At 47.4% G+C, this 18,213-nt stretch overlaps 1 protein-coding gene across 4 annotated transcripts in view; it reads right to left on the bottom strand.

Moving 5' to 3' along the window:
* The window catches only part of FRY (FRY microtubule binding protein), a 256,079-nt gene that overhangs the window by 135,571 nt on the left and 102,295 nt on the right, over positions 1–18,213 (bottom strand). For all 4 annotated transcript variants that reach the window (XM_066620128.1, XM_066620125.1, XM_066620127.1 and 1 more), the window contains one exon: positions 8,928–8,981. In XM_066620128.1, the coding sequence (XP_066476225.1) occupies positions 8,928–8,981 (54 nt within the window). The remainder of the gene's footprint in view (positions 1–8,927; positions 8,982–18,213) is intronic.

Here is an 18,213-nt window from a genome sequence, read left to right as displayed (position 1 = left end):
GTGGTCTACCTGTAGGGCGCTTTCCTTGCACAAGTTCTCCATAGAGGAGATCCTTTGGGATCCGGCCATCATCCATTCTCACAACATGACCAAGCCAAAGCAGGCATCTATGTTTCAGCAGTGCATACATGCTAGGGAATCCAGCTTGTTCCAGGACTGTGTTGTTTGGAACTTTGTCCTGCCAGGTGATGCCAAGGATGCATCGGAGGCAGCGCATGTGGAAAGCGTTCAGTTTCCTCTCCTGTTGTGAGCGAAGAGTCCATGACTCGCTGCAGTACAGAAGTGTACTCAGGACGCAAGCTCTGTAGACCTGGATCTTGGTATGTTCCGTCAGCTTCTTGTTGGACCAGACTCTCTTTGTGAGTCTGGAAAACGTGGTAGCTGCTTTACTAATGCACTTGTTTAGCTCGGTATCGAGAGAAAGAGTGTCGGAGATCGATGAGCCAAGGTACACAAAGTCATGGACAACCTCCAGTTCATGCGCAGAGATTGTAATGCAGGGAGGTGAGTCCACATCCTGAACCATGACCTGTGTTTTCTTCAGGCTGATCGTCAGTCCAAAATCTTGGCAGGCCTTGCTGAAACGATCCATGAGCTGCTGAAGATCTTTGGCAGAGTGGGTAGTGACATCGTCGGCATCGTCGGCAAAGAGGAAGTCACGCAGACATTTCAGCTGGACTTTGGACTTTGCTCTCAGTCTGGAGAGGTTGAAGAGCTTTCCGTCTGATCTGGTCCAGAGATAGATGCCTTCTTTTGCAGTTCCAAAGGCCTGCTTCAGCAGGACAGCGAAGAAAATCCCAAACAAGGTTGGCACAAGAACAGAGCCCTGCTTGACTCCGCTTCGGATGTCAAAGGGGTCGGATGTGGAGCCATTGAAGACAACAGTGCCCTTCATGTCCTTGTGGAAAGATCTGATGATGCTGAGGAGCCTGGGTGGACATCCGATCTTGGGGAGAATCTTGAAGAGGCCGTCTCTGCTGACCATCGCTAACTGACCATCTCAGTCAGATCTGAGTCAGATCACTCATCTCTGACTGACCATATGTTTACCCCATTCACACATCAAATGGGTGACTTGAGTCCAATTTTCATACGCCAACAGGGTAAGGGAAGACGAACCCTTCAACCAGTGTCCAAAGCAACCAAGTTCAGAGAGGTAAGGGGGGGGGAAGAGGACAGCAAGACAGCTTCTTCCTATCTTCATGAGCCGATTCTCATGCAAATCTAACATAAAATTATAAGGTCAGTCCTGCTGAACTGAAGATTCATCTCGTTCAGCATTCTGTCTCCCATGGTGACCCATCAGATGCCTCCAGGAAGTCCAAAATCAGGGCTTGGAGGCAAGAACATCTCCTGTTGCTGCACTCCAGCAACAGGTATATACAATTGCATACTAATTCAAAACCTTGAAGTAGCATATAACCACCATGACAAGTAGCTATGGCCAGACCTATCCTCCAGGAATTTGTAGAACCATCTATGCTGGTGGCTACAACCACATCTTCTGGCAATGCCATAGTGATGCAGTGAAGAAGTTCTTCTTTTCTGAGATTAGTTTTTGTTTGTTTGGGGAAATACCCTTTTATTTTGTTTCTCCAGTGACTAGCAAGCTAACAATTCTTTCTGTTGACACAAATCAATCCATTGTTTGTGAAATAAGGTGGCTATGGCCTAAGAGATATTTTTAAAACAAAGTGTTAAATAAATGTTGCTTGTTAAAAAGAAATAAAATGCTATGTGCTGCTTTGGTTTTCAAAGCAAGTACGTCAGCTTCCCAGTTTCTAGATTTTAAGGAAACTTTGCCACACAAATTCTCATTAGGTAAAACAAACCCCAGATGTTACACTAAAGGCCCGAACCTATCCACCTTTCAGTGCCATTATAGCCACAATGTAGCCCTGCGATAAGGGAACAAGTGTTCTCTTACCTTGAAGAAGCCTCCATGACTGCCCCACCACTGCAGGATACAGCACATGCCCTATTAGCATAGCTGCACCAGCAGTGGAAAGTTGGATAGAATTGGGCCCCAGGTTACAGGACAGATGGCAATACAATTTAAGCCTGATATGAGAATGATTATCCTGAAACTTAGGATTGGGTTGGAAGCTTTACAGTATTGTGAAGGGCCACTGGTAAACATTTGCTCAAGCCTGTGGGCTCCTGGAAGTAGATGAAAGACTGCTAGTCTGGGCACAGCCCCTGGAGAAGGGAAAAGTCTCAAGCAGAAAATACTAAATCTGCTTTACTGGACACATTTCCCCCTTAGCTCCAAGTAGAATTTTATTATGCATATGCTCTGTACATCTCACAAGAAAGTTTAAAACTAAATAGAATAAAAATATAAGAATACAAATTCTTAGCTCAACTCAATACAGAATTAGACTTTAATTGTTTTTTCAAACATTCCTACCTCACCTATGCAATTTGAACTCAATTCATCACGCTACATTTTTATTGGATAAAGCTTTCCATGTTGCCAAGTACATTTTACGTTCAACTATGGAGCTACTACCCTTTGGGGTTTGACACTATTCAACATTGAAACTTGTGCTCACACATTGCTTTAAAGATAGCTTGATGTCTAAATGCTATTACGTCTTTGAGGTAAATGAAAGTTAACTAAAAATAAATCAAACTATAAAATGGACAATAGAAGTCCAATGAACAAAAGGGAGTCAAGGGAATTTATAAATGTCAGTTCTACTCAGGCACCACACTATTATCTGTGCACCTGAAGCAATCCTTGACAAATGTAAAGCATTTTGCGGGGTGTTTTTTTTTTAGCAGCGCACAGCGATTCTCTGGACTGCCACATAATGCAATGACATTTCTGTTAGAATAGACCTTTCAAGCAAATTTGGACTTGAAACACTAGCCCCTTGGAAGTCAGCATGGCAGTGGAGTTGGAAAGTACTGCTACTGGTGGTGCATTAGTTGAGACCAATTTAAGGACTTCAGGACAACTATAGATATTTTCTGCTTTGTAGCCATGTCAAACTTCAATTCCTAAATGTACTCTGTGCAGGGAATTCCTATCAACATTCTTCATTATGGGTACAAAACTCTGTGTGGTGTTCTTCCCTCAAGTCAATGAGATAGTAATTGTGCACATCTGAAGTGGGGACTTATTTCCTGCAATCACAACACTTAAACAAATAAACAAACCAAAAAGCAACCACTGAGCCATAATATGCATGCAGAAATAGAGATAAATCTACCCATAGCAAATAAAATGTGTTCAGAAGAGAAATGAGCAAAAAGGCTGCTAGCACGCCTCTATGGCGCGCTAGCAATGATTGCCATGCCTGCACCCCTATTCAGCCAGCAGCAGGGCTTTGCTGCCAGCTGATTGGCTGGCTGGCTGGCTGGCCTTAGAGGGCGGGACAACTGGGCTAGTTCTAGTGCGCAGGCGCTAGACTCAGCTCAGTCCGTTCCTGGAAGCGACCGGTGCGGACGCTTTTCCAGGAGCGGAGGAGAGGCTGCCCGACTACAGGGCTTGGAGCGCGGGGATCCACGCTGGCAAGCTCCCGTCCTTGAGCGGCAGTGGGTGGCCTCTCTGGGAGGGGTGAACTGCGCGCTCTGCACGTCGCTCCGGAAGCGGCGGACACAGTGCCCCGCAAGCAGCGACAGCGGGGGTGGGTTGGCCATTGTGCGCTCTGCCTGCCGCGCTCCGGGGAGCTGCGGGCTCGCGCACCCCGTGAGTGGCAGCTGCGGGGGGGGGCCTCCGTGGGTCCACGAGGGGTGGCTGATGCCCGTTGTGGGCAGCTAACCTGTGGACCTTGCCTGGGGGACCAGCTTGAGGGTGCAGTGCGGCGGCCATTGGGGGGTGCCTTGTGGCGCGGCACCATTTTGGGCAGCTCCCTTGTGGCGTGCTGCCATTTTGAGGCTCCTCCAACCTCCCAGCGGCCATTTTGAGGGCTAATAAAGCACACGGGTCGTCCTTCCACAGGGTTAGGTGGATCTCCAGCGAGCATCTGGCAAGCATGGTGCAGCAAGCCTACGGCGTGGACGGAGTGCTGCAGCCTTCTCTGCAGTGATCGTGCCCTTCTACAGGCAATTGTATCCTCCAGTTAAAACAAGAACACTGGGGGTGGTGGGCCCCTTATTGGATATTACTTGGGGGGTGTTAACATGGGGAAGAGGGTACAGAAGTTGGGCGGTAAGGCCGCCAAAAAACCAGTCCCGGTACTGCCCCCCTCCCCTCCCTCCTCATCGGATGATGAGGAGCAAATGGCGGAGTTGTGGCCTTTATGGCTCGCTATGATGCAAGACAAAAGAAGAAGGCTCTTCGGAAGGCGGGACGGGGGCTCAAGCTCCGGTACAGTTCCTGGGCCTCATAGGTCAGCCAGGAAAAGAAAAGGGGCCTCTCTCCCTCCCCAGCAGGTCTCTGCCCTAGACGATGAGCGGGTCACTGTCGAGGAGGGTGACACGCAGGAATGCAGCTCTCCTGATGTAGAGGTTGTTCATCCAATTAAGAGGACTCGGCTGCAGGCCTATAGCGTCAGCGGTGGCAAGGTGAGCCAGGGTGTGACTTTGCCCAGAATCTTGAGCTGGTGTGGGATGAGCAGGAGGGCCATCCTTGGGCCCCTAGCCGGGCTGCCCCAGATCAGCCCTGGTCTCCTTGGGGGCCTCCTTCTTTTTGGCAGGGTCATAGCTACCCGCAGTACCCTTGGGCCCTTGGTTGGGCATATCCCTACCCCAAATCTGTACCCAAGGCCCACAGAATACCCCCCCCCCTTATTGCCAATACCCTGCTACACCCGAACCTGATTTGGAAAAGCAGGATTTGGACTGGGGGGTTGATTCTCTGGGATTGGTGGAGGAGAAACCTAAGGTTTTGTATGGAATCATAACCATCCCTCTGGGTTCTCATCTTGCCTTGTCTGTCAAGGAGAAGATATGGCGAGGTGACTTTGTGGATATGTTCAGTCTCCTGCATATTGAGCCCGAGCCTACCCCCAAAGTGGGCGACCCTGTGCGTAACAAGGAAACCATTGGGCAGAGGAAAATAGACAAGAATTGGACCAATTCGCTGAACGGGTTCATTGTCTATTCTGGGGTCACTGTCCAGTTGCACCCGAAAAAGGCGGGGAAGCTGTTTGAATACCTGGACATCATTCATCGCTCATTTCGCGATCATGCTGGTGCGGCTTGGATGGCTTATGACCATCATTTTCACATCAGGGCCTCGCAGGACCCAGCTCCTGAGTGGACGGTACCCCAGTGGGAACTCTGGGTGCAGCTGGTTCTGCCTGCCAGGGTGATGCTGGGGGATAGGGCGGGCAGCAGGCATTTGGTTGCCTGTTCCAAACCCGAACAGCCTACAGCACCAGGTGGTGCACAGTGGATTCAAAACCCTGAACACCTGTGTTCAGTCAGATACACTTCTTTAGACGAGGCTGTTGCCCGCCTCAAGAGGTGTGGCCCTGGGGCTTTGATGGCCAAGGCAGATATTCAATCTGCCTTTAGACTACTTCCAGTGTACCCCCAGGATTTCTGTCAGTTGGGTTTTCAGTTTGAAGGGGGTTATTACATAGATAGGGCTTTGCCAATGGGGTATTCAATTTCCTGTTTGGTTTTTGAGGCGTTCAGTTCATTTTTTGAATAGATTGTGCGCTTCAGAACGGGGTTGCAATCCACTGCCCACTACCTTGATGATTTCCTTTTTATGGGGCCATCTGGGTCTGGTGATTGTGCCCGGCTCCTGGGTGATTTTGCTGCACTGTGTGGACAGCTGGGCGTCCCCCTGGCACATGATAAGACAGAGGGCCCCCTGAGTAAGCTCACCTTTTTAGGTATTGAGTTGGACTCGGTAATGCAGACCAGTCGCCTGCCAAGGGATAAATTAGACAAATTGACTGGGATGTTAACTAGTGCCCTAGGATCCCGTAAGTTAACGTTAAGGAAATTACAAAGTCTGGTGGGTCACCTTAATTTTGCCTGTAAGGTCATTGCCCCTGCGCAGGGCCTTTGTGCGTCGTTTATGCGATGCTATGGCAGGGCTTAGACGCCCGTCCCACAGACTTCGGGTGTCATTGGGTATGAGGAAGGATTTGAAACTGTGGCTGGAATTTTTGAAAGATTTCAACAGCATCTCATTTTGGAGACCTTTGCAGTTTATTGAAGCTGAGCTCCAGGTTCACTCAGATGCTGCGGAAGGTTTGGGATTTGGAGTGTTCTTTAGAGGACGCTGGTGTGCAGTTCCCTGGTCATAGGTTTGGGTTCAGGAGGAGATCACCAGGGACCTAACATTTTTAGAGCTCTTCCCGATTGTCGTGGCTGTCCACCTATGGGCTGGGGAGTTTGCCAACTCCTCAGTTCGTTTTTGGTGTGATAATCAGGCTGTGGTCCACATAATAAATATGCAGACCTCCAAATCCCCCCGGGTTATGAATTTGGTTAGAGTCTTTGTTAAGCAGTGCCTTGCTATTAACACTGTTTTCTCAGCCAGGCATGTACCTGGGATTGAAAATAGCATAGCCGATGCTCTCTCTCGATTTCAGGAAGAGCGCTTTCGGCAGCTAGCCACCGAGGCCAGTCAGGATCCCATGGCTGTGGGGACTTGGTATGATGAGGCCCAAGAAGCCATCTGGGCATCGCTGGCTTCATCTACCCGAGCCAGCTACTTGAGTAAGAGCTGTGAGTTTTGTAATTTCTGTAGGTTGGCTTCGGTGCCAGAACAGGGACCATTTGCGCCCCACACTCTTATGCAGTTCATTTTGGGACTGCATAATAGGGGGATATCTAGTAAATCTATGTCCATTTATCTGGCTGCCATTTCCTTTCAGTCACAGGCCTGGGGTATTCAGGATTTCACCAAGGAGTTTAGGGTGCAGAAAATGGTGGCTGGTTTTAGAAGGAAATTCCCTGCCAGCCCAGATAAGCGCCTACCTATTACCCCCACCATTTTGCACGGGCTGAGCATGGAGTTTAGTGCCATGTGTTCCTCAGCCTTTGAGTCTCTGCTGTTTCGGGCAGTGACTCTGGTAATGTTCTATGGGGCTTTTCGCCCAGCTGAGGTGTTGGTTAGGTCACAACTTGCCCCCACTGACAAGAGTCCTGCAGTGGAGTGACTGTGTTTTAAGGCCCGGGAGCTTGTCCCTCCACTTGTGGGTGTCCAAAACGGACCAGTCGGGGCTGAAACAGGCTCCGATGCGGCGCCTTATCTGTCATGGAACAGTACTGCCTCTTGGCTTCTGCAGGATCGGGTCCGCTGTTTCGCCATAGGGATCATTCCCCCCTCTCACTTTATCAGTTTCAGGCCATTTTTAAAAAGCGTTGGCTCAGTTGGGTCTGAGGCCTGAACTTTTTGGGCTTCAATCATTTAGAATTGGGGCGGCATCCGCTGCAACTCACATTGGTTTCTCCCCCCAGGGCATCAGGCGCATCGGCAGATGGCGCTCTGGTGCCTTTAAATACTATGTTCGGTAATGGAGGTGCCGTGCCGGCTCCATGTGCAGCGCCGTGTTGGCGTGATGTGTAGGGGCCGGGAAGGCTCCATGTGCAGCGCCATGTTGGCGTGTGCAGCGCCATGTTTGGCATGATGTGTAGGTACTGGGAAGGCTCCATGTGCAGCGCCATGTTGGCGTGATGTGTAGGTGCTGGGCCAGGTTACTGACCGTGACTGGCCGTTTGGGGTATTAGTAACAAGGTGGGAGGAATGTGTCATTCCTCTTTGATCTTGCTTTATTCTTAGTAGGTCAGTGAGCTTACCTCACGATGTGCTTCTTTTTCCAATAGGTCCGCGAGGGAGGTGCCCAGCCAGGGTCTTGATCTGTGGACACTCCATAGTTTTTTGGGCACAGAAGCACACCATGTCATCCAGTTTCGGCTCTCAGCTGGCACTGGGTGATGTGGCTCACACTGACTGGCTGGCCAAGAGGGCTATGTGTTGGGGTCAATTTTCCCCAGACTTTTTGGATTTCATTGCTATCAACCCCCTGCTGCAGGTAATCGTGGTCCACTTGGGCGAGAATGACTTGGGTCAGAGGACGGCCATGTCCTTGAGGCTCCAGGCCCACAGGGACTTTACTATGTTAGTTAGTCAGTTCCCCAGGATCACTATCCTGTGGTCTGACATGTTGCCTAGGAGGGTCTGGCGGTGGGTGCGCTGTGTTAAAAGAGTCGACGTGGCCCGCAAAAGGGTCAACGCTTACCTGGGCAGGGTTGTCACGGAGCTTGGGGGAGCAGCTATCCATCATCCCGGAATTTGTTTTGGGGATTCTGTTCTTTACCATGGCGATGGAGTACATCTTTCCCCTATCGGGTATGGGCTCTTTTTAACAGATTTGCAACAGGGCTTGAGACTCTTTTTGGGTGCAGGGAAGGCCAAGCACTAGGCTGACCTCCCCTTGTGGCGGTAGAAGTGCGGGGTGGGTAGGCAGAAGACCTTCTCGGTGTCCAATCTAAGTCAGCAAGGACAGGGGTGACCCAGAACCGCTCTCAAGATGCTTGACCGGCTCGGGGAGACAGGCTGGCTAGCCCCTTGTCTGAACTTGGGGGCCTTGCAGGGGTGACCTGAAGGCATAGCAGTTCGGCTGACTTACCCTTTTCGGGCGATGGTGAAAGGCGGGCTTAATAACAATTGAGCTACGCCTGGAGTCGGGTGGACGCCCTATGAGACTGGGGGACGTAGATGGCTAGGGCAGTTTCCCCCACTTAGAACCCCGCACTTGGGATGGGTATTGTTTACCCTGTTTTTGCCTTGTTGCTATCTGGTTGTAATTCAATAAAGTAGCCCATTTTAATCCCATACCTGTTGTCAGCTGTATTTATTTGGGGAATGCATGGTAAAGGTATTTCTCCACCAACGCTCTTCTTGAAGGGAGAAGCAGGAGTCTGTAACTGTCCATAAATTGTATGTGCAGTTGCAGAATTTCAACTGTGAGAATGCACTGAGAATTCTGTTCATCTCAGAAATAACTTACTTGATCAAACTGGGGATCTTCTCCACGTTGCAGAGATTTGCTCAGAGGCTTTTCCTAAAGCAAAATAATAAAAAAAAAATATTAAGGAACAACACTGTGCAATCTTTTTTCCATCCAGACAATGGAAAATCCTGTACTTTGAGAAAACGAGTACACTTGTATAGTACTATGGGCATTGACTTAAACAAATTCTGATACACTTATCAGGAAAAGGCAACCACAACAAGAAAAGCTGTCATCTATTGACCAAAAAAGTGTTCTGACAGAACATTCCTTTTACTTTAGTATGAATGTGTAGGGTAGCAAATAAGAAACTGAGCTGCAAATCAGGGCTTTCCCAGTTCAAATCAAACCTCTACATAACTCACTATGTGGCCTTAAGCCACTCACTTCTCATCCTCAGCACTCCAGCTAATACTAACAGAGCAATCCTATGCCTGTCTACTCAAAAGTAAGCCCCACCAAATTCAATGAGACTTCCCAGTCAGTGCGGGCAGCTGCCGTGCTGCCTGGGCAACCATCATTGCAAAAGTGCTGGAAGGCACTTCTGCACCAGCAGTATGGACATCGGGCCAGTGCTGAAACCAGTGCCACTCGGCACTGGGTATCAATGCCATGAAGACATTGCAGGCAAGTGGCTGGTATAAGTTGGGCCGCTGACCAGTGGGGATGCTTTTCAGGGGGGAGGGGGGAGGGAAGGCAGGGAGGGGGCACAACTAGGCGGAGAGTGGGCCAAAGGGAGGATTCGGCCTTGAAGGGGACAGAGATGGTGGCAGACTCTGCCATCGAATCCTATGCCCCTCCTGAGCTGGAGGCCTTACATGGGCCTCGGTTCTATGCTACCAAAATAGGTGGCACATCTCCGAGGAGACCCACTGGGGCCGCAACAGCATTACCTGGAGTAAGGGAACAAATGTTCTTTTGCCCTGAGGAGACTCTGGTGGCTGCCCCCGGCCCTCAGGATGCAGCAGTGGCATTTTGGCACTGCTGCTTCCCCTGGCAGCTCTGGGGCATAGGATTGGGATGCCCATGCCCAATCCTATCCAACTTTCCAGCACCAATATAGCCACAATGCAGCCCTGAGGGAATAAACATTCCCTTATGTTGATGAGGCCTCCATTATTGTCCCATCACAGAATGCAGCACACACCCTGTTGGTACAGCTGCATGGATATTGGAAAGTTGGATGCAACTGGGCCCTCACTATCAGTTAAGCATGAACTGCAGCCTTACTTACCTGACAGGGTTGCTTCAAGGATTACATTAAGATAATGCATGTGAAGTCTTTGCAAATTCAAAAAGCACTACACCAGTGATTTTCAAACTTTTAGGGAGCATTACTCCCTAAGTAAGTTGGCAGGGGAGTGGCAAGGGCAGGGATGTGATATCCAGGATCATGTCACTAAAGGGGGCAGGGGGTGCTTTTACTTACTTTGGGTGTCTGCAAGCAGCAGGGGGTGCTGGGAGCCCCACGCAGCCCTCTGCAGGGCTCCCTGTGTTAGAATGTTGAGAAACGGTGCGCGCAAACCACTTCCAGTTTGCAGGAGATGCTTTGTGCGTGCTGTTTCTCAACACTCAAAACACATGGGGAACCATGTGGAGGACTGTGTGGGGCTCCCCGCACCTCCTGCTTGCAGATACCCAAAGTAAGCTCTTAGTGATGCAATCCTGAGGATCACATCTTTAAAGGGACAGGGGAAGCTTTATACGAACTAGTGGGTCCCCACCCACCAGTTTGAGAACCACTGTACTATATAATTGCTAAGTTTTCTTATTATTTACTTTTCACATCTGAAAACATACAATATAGTTGGATCTAGATTATATTGTTCCCCATTAAGAGAAAATAGTGTCAAAACAACAGACCATACGATCTTAGAGAAGAATTCATGGGTTTATCATAGATGCTTCATAATGTTAGAAAATGAAAGCAAACGCCAGCATATTCAACTAACCATTAGACTTCTAAAGATTAGCCTAGAGTTTGTTGCTATTGTTTTTGCAAGAGTAGAATAAGACAAGCTACTCACTAGCACTTGTTCCTTGATTGTCTGTTGGATAACTTACAATGGCACAACAGCCCTGCTGGTAGGAGATGGAGGGCAACCCCACCTGTTCGTTTCACATTCAGATGCTTCTCTATCACTGATACAGTTCAATAAAAACTTTGACCACAACATACCTGTTGTCTCCTTATTAGCAGATAGGTATGCCTTTGTCCCATCCCAGTTGTTTCCTGCCTCAGGGTGGGAGACTGCAGAGGGCATGGCCTGCCTGCTCTCAGGGTCCATAACATCCTCACTCTATGACTCCTTGCTTTCCAAGGGAGGTACGCTTCTCAGTGGTCATGACCCCTGTTTTCTACTGCCACAGCCAAAGAGGCAGATAGTTGCAAGGGGCTGGAAGATTGGCATAATGGCAGGCATATCAGCAGGTGCCGGCAATGATGGAGTCGGTCATGGAGTGTCTAGCTCAGCAGGCCATTGCAGTAGGTGCCTGTGGCATGCCACAGATCCCCACAGCTGTGAGCAAGCCTGGTGCACCTGAGGTTCACTGAAAGTTTCCACAGATGATACAGATTTCTGCAGTGATTACATTATTGCCACATGCCTACGAAGCTGCGAAATGGTACCAGCCCTCAAAAGGGATTGCAAGGGAAGGAGAGAAAAAATGAGAGACAAGGGAAGCAAGCTGGGGGGAGACAAGAGAGCTATTGACCCCTGGGAAGAACCCTGGGGACATCGAACAGCCTGAAGTAGGCACCTCCCCCAGGGGCAGGTCCCAGGCAGGGGGATCAGGGGAACCACATTATAAGAGGGTGTCCCCAAAGGCTACAGCCAATGGAGAAAGAAGATCCAGGGTCCAAGCCATCTGCCTGGTCAACTGGAAACAGGTTCTCTGACCATTTCCCTGAACCCTATAGGGAGGCATAAAGCCTCCACCTGAGAGAGCATAAACACCAAGCTGAGGGACAGCTGCCAATGGAGGAAGGCTAACTAAAAGCTGAAGCAACCTGTATATTTATATTTTGCTTTCCAGTTAGAACACTGTTTAGCTATATTTAAAATGTAGAGACGGTGGGCTCAATCCTATCCAATTTTCCAGTGTGGGTGTAGCTATGCCAACGAGGCATGCAGTGTATCCTATGGTGGGTAGGCAGTCACAGGCGACTTCTCAAGGTATAGGAACACTTGTTCCTTTACCTTGGAGATGCATTGCAGTTGCACGGGTGCTGCAATTTGGATAGGATTGCGACCTGTATCTCGAGTCATCTGCCTATACCTGACAAAAATGTCCTTCCCTAAAACCAAAGACATGGACTTACCCATGCGATGAAGGGGTGGGCAGGGTGCATGTCATAGTGTTCTGCATCACATGTGAGCCCAACAACTGGCCCATGCAATACCCTCTCTGACAGTGCCATGTGCTACATCCTCCCAGATAGGCGTGCCTGTGTGTGGTGATGCAACATGCTAAATGCCTCATGGGATGGTCTTTGCCTGCCTCCTGCTGCACCTGAGTGGTTAGAGAGCAGCTTTGTGGAGTGGCCAGTGTGAGTTCTAGACCTCCCTCTCCATCTTCTTTTGTTTCTGCCATGAGTGTCTCTGGTCAGTCATAAACAAGGAAAGTGCCCTACGGGTTAAGACAAGCCCCTTGGCTGGGCTCAAATCTGTCTTGCCTGGCTCCCAGCCTACATCTTTATGCAGAGAGCTACAAGACCCCTGTTGTGCCCCAGTGATATTGAGGCTCCCTGTGTGATTTGTCTCAGTCCCTCCCCTGGCAAAAGAGTTGTTTCCTGCTATTGAACTCTCCCATAGGAACACTTGCCATGGAGAGACTTGTGCATTCATGGACACCCTCTTTCAAGGGGCTATCTTTCTACTGGGGTCATCACCCATATTTAAGAGAACTGCACTGGTGTACAGACCCCTTCTTCTGTGCAGCATGGCAAAGATTGTGCTGATCAACCATCAAACTGGCTGCCAAGGGGACAAGGGGAAGGAAATAGGAGAGAATCAACAATCAGTTGGACAGCCTAGTCTGTGCAGGACAAAGTGAGCATGTGTGCCAGATCTTGGCAGCAGAAACTTACAAAGAATACATGAAAATTATTTTATTTATAGTTGTATTGGTTTTAACAGTGTCACTGTATCCATCAAAACCCACAAAATCTGTAGATATCCTTCTTGTGCTCTCTCCACCTCACATTGGCAAATTTAGATACTGGTCGTCTGTTCTCCTACATCAGTGAAATAGAAAATGTAATAAGACACAGCTAGCATGAAAGTTTCATCTGCCCCAAGCTAAAATGTACCTTCTCAGCCTCTATAAGCTTCAGTTTTGCCCATCTATTCCAGAAACCGCAAAGAAAATTCAGTATGAAGGTTTTACTTCATTTCAGTCTCTCTGTCATTCATTTACACTTTATGCAAGGTCAACTAAAGCTTGCACAAATGGTAGGTTGAATACAGAGCCAAGAGCTACAACCACAGAAATCTGAATAAAGGGAGCATTTATTCATTTTAAGCAAACCACCACCATTTGGGCTGAAAAGTTGTTATATAAGAACCAAAGATGACTTAAACCCACATCTCATTTTGATAACAGAGTTACCTTAAAGTATCATTTGCCTATTCTGAACTCATTTTGCATCCTTATCAGCATGAATGTATGTAATGAAAGTTGGAGAAAAAATAGCTCTTATTCATTTCTCAACACAAATGTCTGTCTGAAATGGTCCTCAAGATTACCATCACTTGAACTATATCAGTTTGACTAAGGACAAAATCCATGACGGATACTTATCTTGGGTCTTGCTCCTTAAACCTCAAAAATGGAGATGAATCAGCCTATTCTTAGCAACACTATTGTCCATTTGGTTTTTACAACTTCTAATATTCAATCTAAATGTTATTGCCTTTCTTCTTTGGCCATGATCCATCAGCTCTAATGGAAGTGAAGTTCTAATGCTGACATGCAGCTCTGCATGAACAAGGGCTGCCTAATTCTTATTTTTAATATCCATACAATTCCACACATGTATGTTCACTGAATCCAAGAATATTACCATATATCTGAGTGTATGAGGAACCCCTACTTATACAGAGTCCCATGTAACTGCATTGACCTCTGAACGGCTTTGGATCATGGCCACTGTCTTTGGTGTTTTCTTCACTGGGCAACTCTTTTACATACAACTGTAATTTATAAGATTTGATGGTTGCTTTCCAAAACTGCAAGAAGCCACATCAAAAAGTATAACAACATCTAAATTTAAAATGGAATAAAAATTGAAATGAATTTAAAAAAACAATATATGACAAAGGGTGCAATCCTAACCCCTTAGGTCAGTGCTTTCCAGCACTGACATAAGAGCAATGCAGCTCTGAGGGAAGGGAACAAACATTGAGGAAGCCTCCATGAGTGACACCCAACTGCAGGATGCAGCACATGTCCCATGGGCACCACTATGCCAGTGCTGGAAAGTACTGGCATTAGGGGTTAAGATTGCTCCCAAAATAAGCTAAGGCTGGGCACAATAACAACAGCTGGGCACATTTTTTGTGAATTAAACAAAAGAGTTTTGCTAGGTGGCAAAAGGTATCCAATGTTGGAGCTGTGATCACATCCCTAGGAATTGGTGCCACATACTATAAAATGTGTTCAATAAAAAAATTTGGTCCCTTGTGCACCAGCAGATTTAAATTCATGATTAGGAAACTTGGTGAACAGAGCCATACTTACAGATTTCAGGGAACAGAAAGGTTTGTCCTGGAATCTGTAATATTAATCATAATTCTCCCTGCTTAACTCTGTTGCTTGCCATTTCTCCTCAACCATCCTATATTTTATGGACCAATGTTTACAATAATTTGACAGATAAATTACAGCACAGTCCTGAGCTGCCCGGGGCATGGGGCTGCAGTGGTGCCGAAAATGGCTGCCATTGCATCCTACATGCTCCAGGCAGCCACCGGCAGTTCCTCGGGAGAAGGGAACCTTCATCACCTTCCTCCAGGTAAAGCGAGTAGCCCCACAATGGAGGTACTCGATTCACCACCAACCAAAGACATGTTGGGCAGTGAGCCTGACATGAAGGTTTTGGTTTTGGAAGGTTTTGGACATGAAGGTCCTGCCTCCTTCCCTCCCTGCTCCCTCCCCTGTAACGCCTCCTCCCTGCCCTCTGCCCACCTCTCCCCTCCCCAGAATGCCTCCTCCCCCCACACCCCCCTGACCTCTCCGCTGCTCAGCAGTTTGTGTGACTGCTGAACAGTGGAGCTCTGGTGGCTTCCTGGCGGTAGCCCAGCACTGGGCTACCACCAGCGTTCGCCCATTGCTAGGGCCTGTAAACGTGCCTTACAGCACATTTGTGACAGTGTATGCTAGTGGTAAGCTAGTGCGTACTGTTCAGGATTCAGTGCTATTTTCCAGTGCTATCCAATTTTCCAGTGCTCAAGCAGTTGTGCCAGTGGGATGTGCGCTGCATCCTGTGATGGAGGGGCAGCCTGGGGCCTTCTCAAGGTATGGGAACATGTGTTCCCTTACCACGGGGCTGTATTGTGGCTACATCAGAGTTGGAAAGTTGGATGGGATTGGGCCCTTACCTGACTTCAAGTTGCATGACAAGACTACCAAGTTCACCCTGATGCAACATGTATCTAGATCTGCTCATGCCATGCCTCTGCCAAGTTAAAATTTACAATGAGTGCCTTAAAAATGATTGTGCAGCATCCTAATTTTACCAGCCTCTATACATGAAAATAACAGATAATTTACTATTTTCTAATTTAGTGCTACTTTTTCTTTTTCAGTTAAAAAAGAGCTTTGTAAAAGCAAGCACACTTCAAGCATTGTTGCTTCAAGCAAGTATATCTGATTGCATGAAAGACACTGCTCATTATAGGAGGTGGCGGCACATGGATTTTTACAACTATAAGTCTGCAGGCACAGTCCTGTGATTTTAATGATTGTTGTGCAATGCTACTAACTTTAGAAGACATAAAACAAGATAGTGATGAAACAGATAAGTTGTATAAGAAGCATAATCCTGAAAATGCTTCTGGTTGTTACATGGTAAATTGTTCTAGACACAAACAAAGTACTTAATTGGCAGGCTAAACAGAAAATGCAAGAATAAATAAAAATCAAAAGTCATGCACTTTCTCACTTCTGCTGGTAGGTCAGCAGAACATTAGGAAAGTAATATTAGTAAACATTTTCTCTCTGTGTTTACTGTGTAGATAATTCTTTAAGCATAGCCTCCGAGTTTTTAGCCAGAGCCAGCATTAGCCATTTCTAAAACTACTCACTGAGGGCCCAATCATATCCAATTTTCCAGCACCAGTGGGGCATGCACTGCATCCTGCGGTAGGCAGGCTGTCACAGATGTCTCCTCAAGGTATGGGAACATTTGTTCCCTTACCTCAAGGTTGCATTGCGGCTGCACAGGTGCTGAAAAGTTGGATAGGACTGGGTCCTAAGAGAACAGACATTATTGGATATGTATAAAGAGAAATTTGTTTATTTTCTGGTAACCTCATGCTCGAAATTAAGTATTTTAGACATCCAACCATGCTAAGTACTTCTCAGTTTCATCAGTTCAATGGGAGAACCCAACACTTTTGCTAAAACCAGTAAAAAATTAAAGTGATTGATTTTGGTTGGATTATACTCTTTACCATAATCAGCGTAAACCACGGTTAGGATTGTGCCATTAAATGTAGAATAGCCATAGTTAGACAGAATGAACCAGAGAAACCACAAACCTCAGTTTTTTACTTTGTTCATCTCCCATTTCCTCTTCCTCTAAGAATAAGGGGAGAAGCTTCCAATAGCAATTTGTGGAAAACCAAAATTTGCTAACTTGTGTGAACCTGGAAAACTACAGTTTGCACAAACCATAGTTTGTATGCAAACCAGGATTAAATGTTAGTTCAGAATCCTATATGTGGGCAAACAATAATCCTACACTTACATTAGATCTGTGGATAATGAATGCATGGTTGGTGGGGCAGGGAGAGCCACTCAGCCAACACATTCCTAGAGGACCACCCACATGAGTTCAGTGTTTGTCTACAGCAGAGGTCTCCAAACTATGGCTCAGGGCCATGATTGGCCTGCAAGGAGATTTTATCCATCCCACAGCAATGTGTTTTGTTTTGTTTTTGGTCAGAGCATTTGCTAGTTTTGGCATTTTCTAATTTTTGACATTTCTCAGTTTAAGCATGGCATTGTTTCTTTGTAATTGTTTCTCTGTTCCTTCATAATTGAAACATTTCTCTGTTATAAATCATATCATGCTGATTACAAAAAAGTATGTGTGATATTTGTTCATGTCTTGCAGCTCGCAAACATCTGAAGTTTATTATATGTGGCTCTCTTACATTAATCAAGTTTGACCACCCTTGCTATAGAAGTTAGTCTACCCCCATCATTGTCAGCTGGACCAGGTAAGTCATCTCTGCTACAATACAATTTAAATTCTATTTCAATTGTATTATCTCATTAGACCACCTAAAGTAAAACAGTCTGTAAATCAAAATAAATAACAAAAAAACCAATTAGAAGGGGAGCTGAAGTTCCCTTTTTAAACGATGTGATCCCTTGGGGAAAAAAGTCTTATATTGTTAACAAATTAAAACTTAAAGTTGTTTCCATCTATTCCTTAGACACCCACATATGGAATAGCTGCACCACCAGAATTAATGTGATCATGAAAAACTACAGACAGATAGATGGTAGAAAGATGGTAACTACTGTCTATATATCCTGCATGCTTTGTGAATAAACAGAGAAACTTAGAGTCCAATCCTGAGATCGGTGATCTAGCTTTCCGCTGGAGTACAGTGTCGCAAACGTGCCACAAGGCACATCTGCTAGGTGTACTGCCGGGCCAGCGCACGTGCTAGCCCAACACTGGCTGGGCTAGCACTGGACGGGTGCCTGTCCTTCGCTACTCAGTGATCTCACAGACCGCCGAGCCGTGGCATGGTAAGCGGGGTGGGGAGGAGGTTTTCCGGGGAGGGGGGCAGGCAGAAGGTAAAGAGAAGGCAGAGAAGCAGGAGGCCGAAAATGGGCGGGGCGGGAAGTGTGCCAGGGGAGGGAGGGAGGGAGACGGATCCCATGGAGCTCCACTCCACTGGATCCAAGGCGTTCATGTGGGGCTCGGCACCCTACACAAACGCCTTTGTGTAGAGTGCCGAGCCCCACATGAACGCCTTGTAACGCCTTTACCGTTACCATTACCTTTACCGTTGCTAGGCTGCTTCTCTTACCTGGGCGAAGA

This window comes from Tiliqua scincoides, chromosome 3 (assembly GCF_035046505.1).
Source record: "Tiliqua scincoides isolate rTilSci1 chromosome 3, rTilSci1.hap2, whole genome shotgun sequence".
Taxonomy (NCBI): domain Eukaryota; kingdom Metazoa; phylum Chordata; class Lepidosauria; order Squamata; family Scincidae; genus Tiliqua; species Tiliqua scincoides.
Note: the sequence above shows the minus strand (reverse complement) of the source record. Positions and strands in the feature narration are given on the sequence as shown.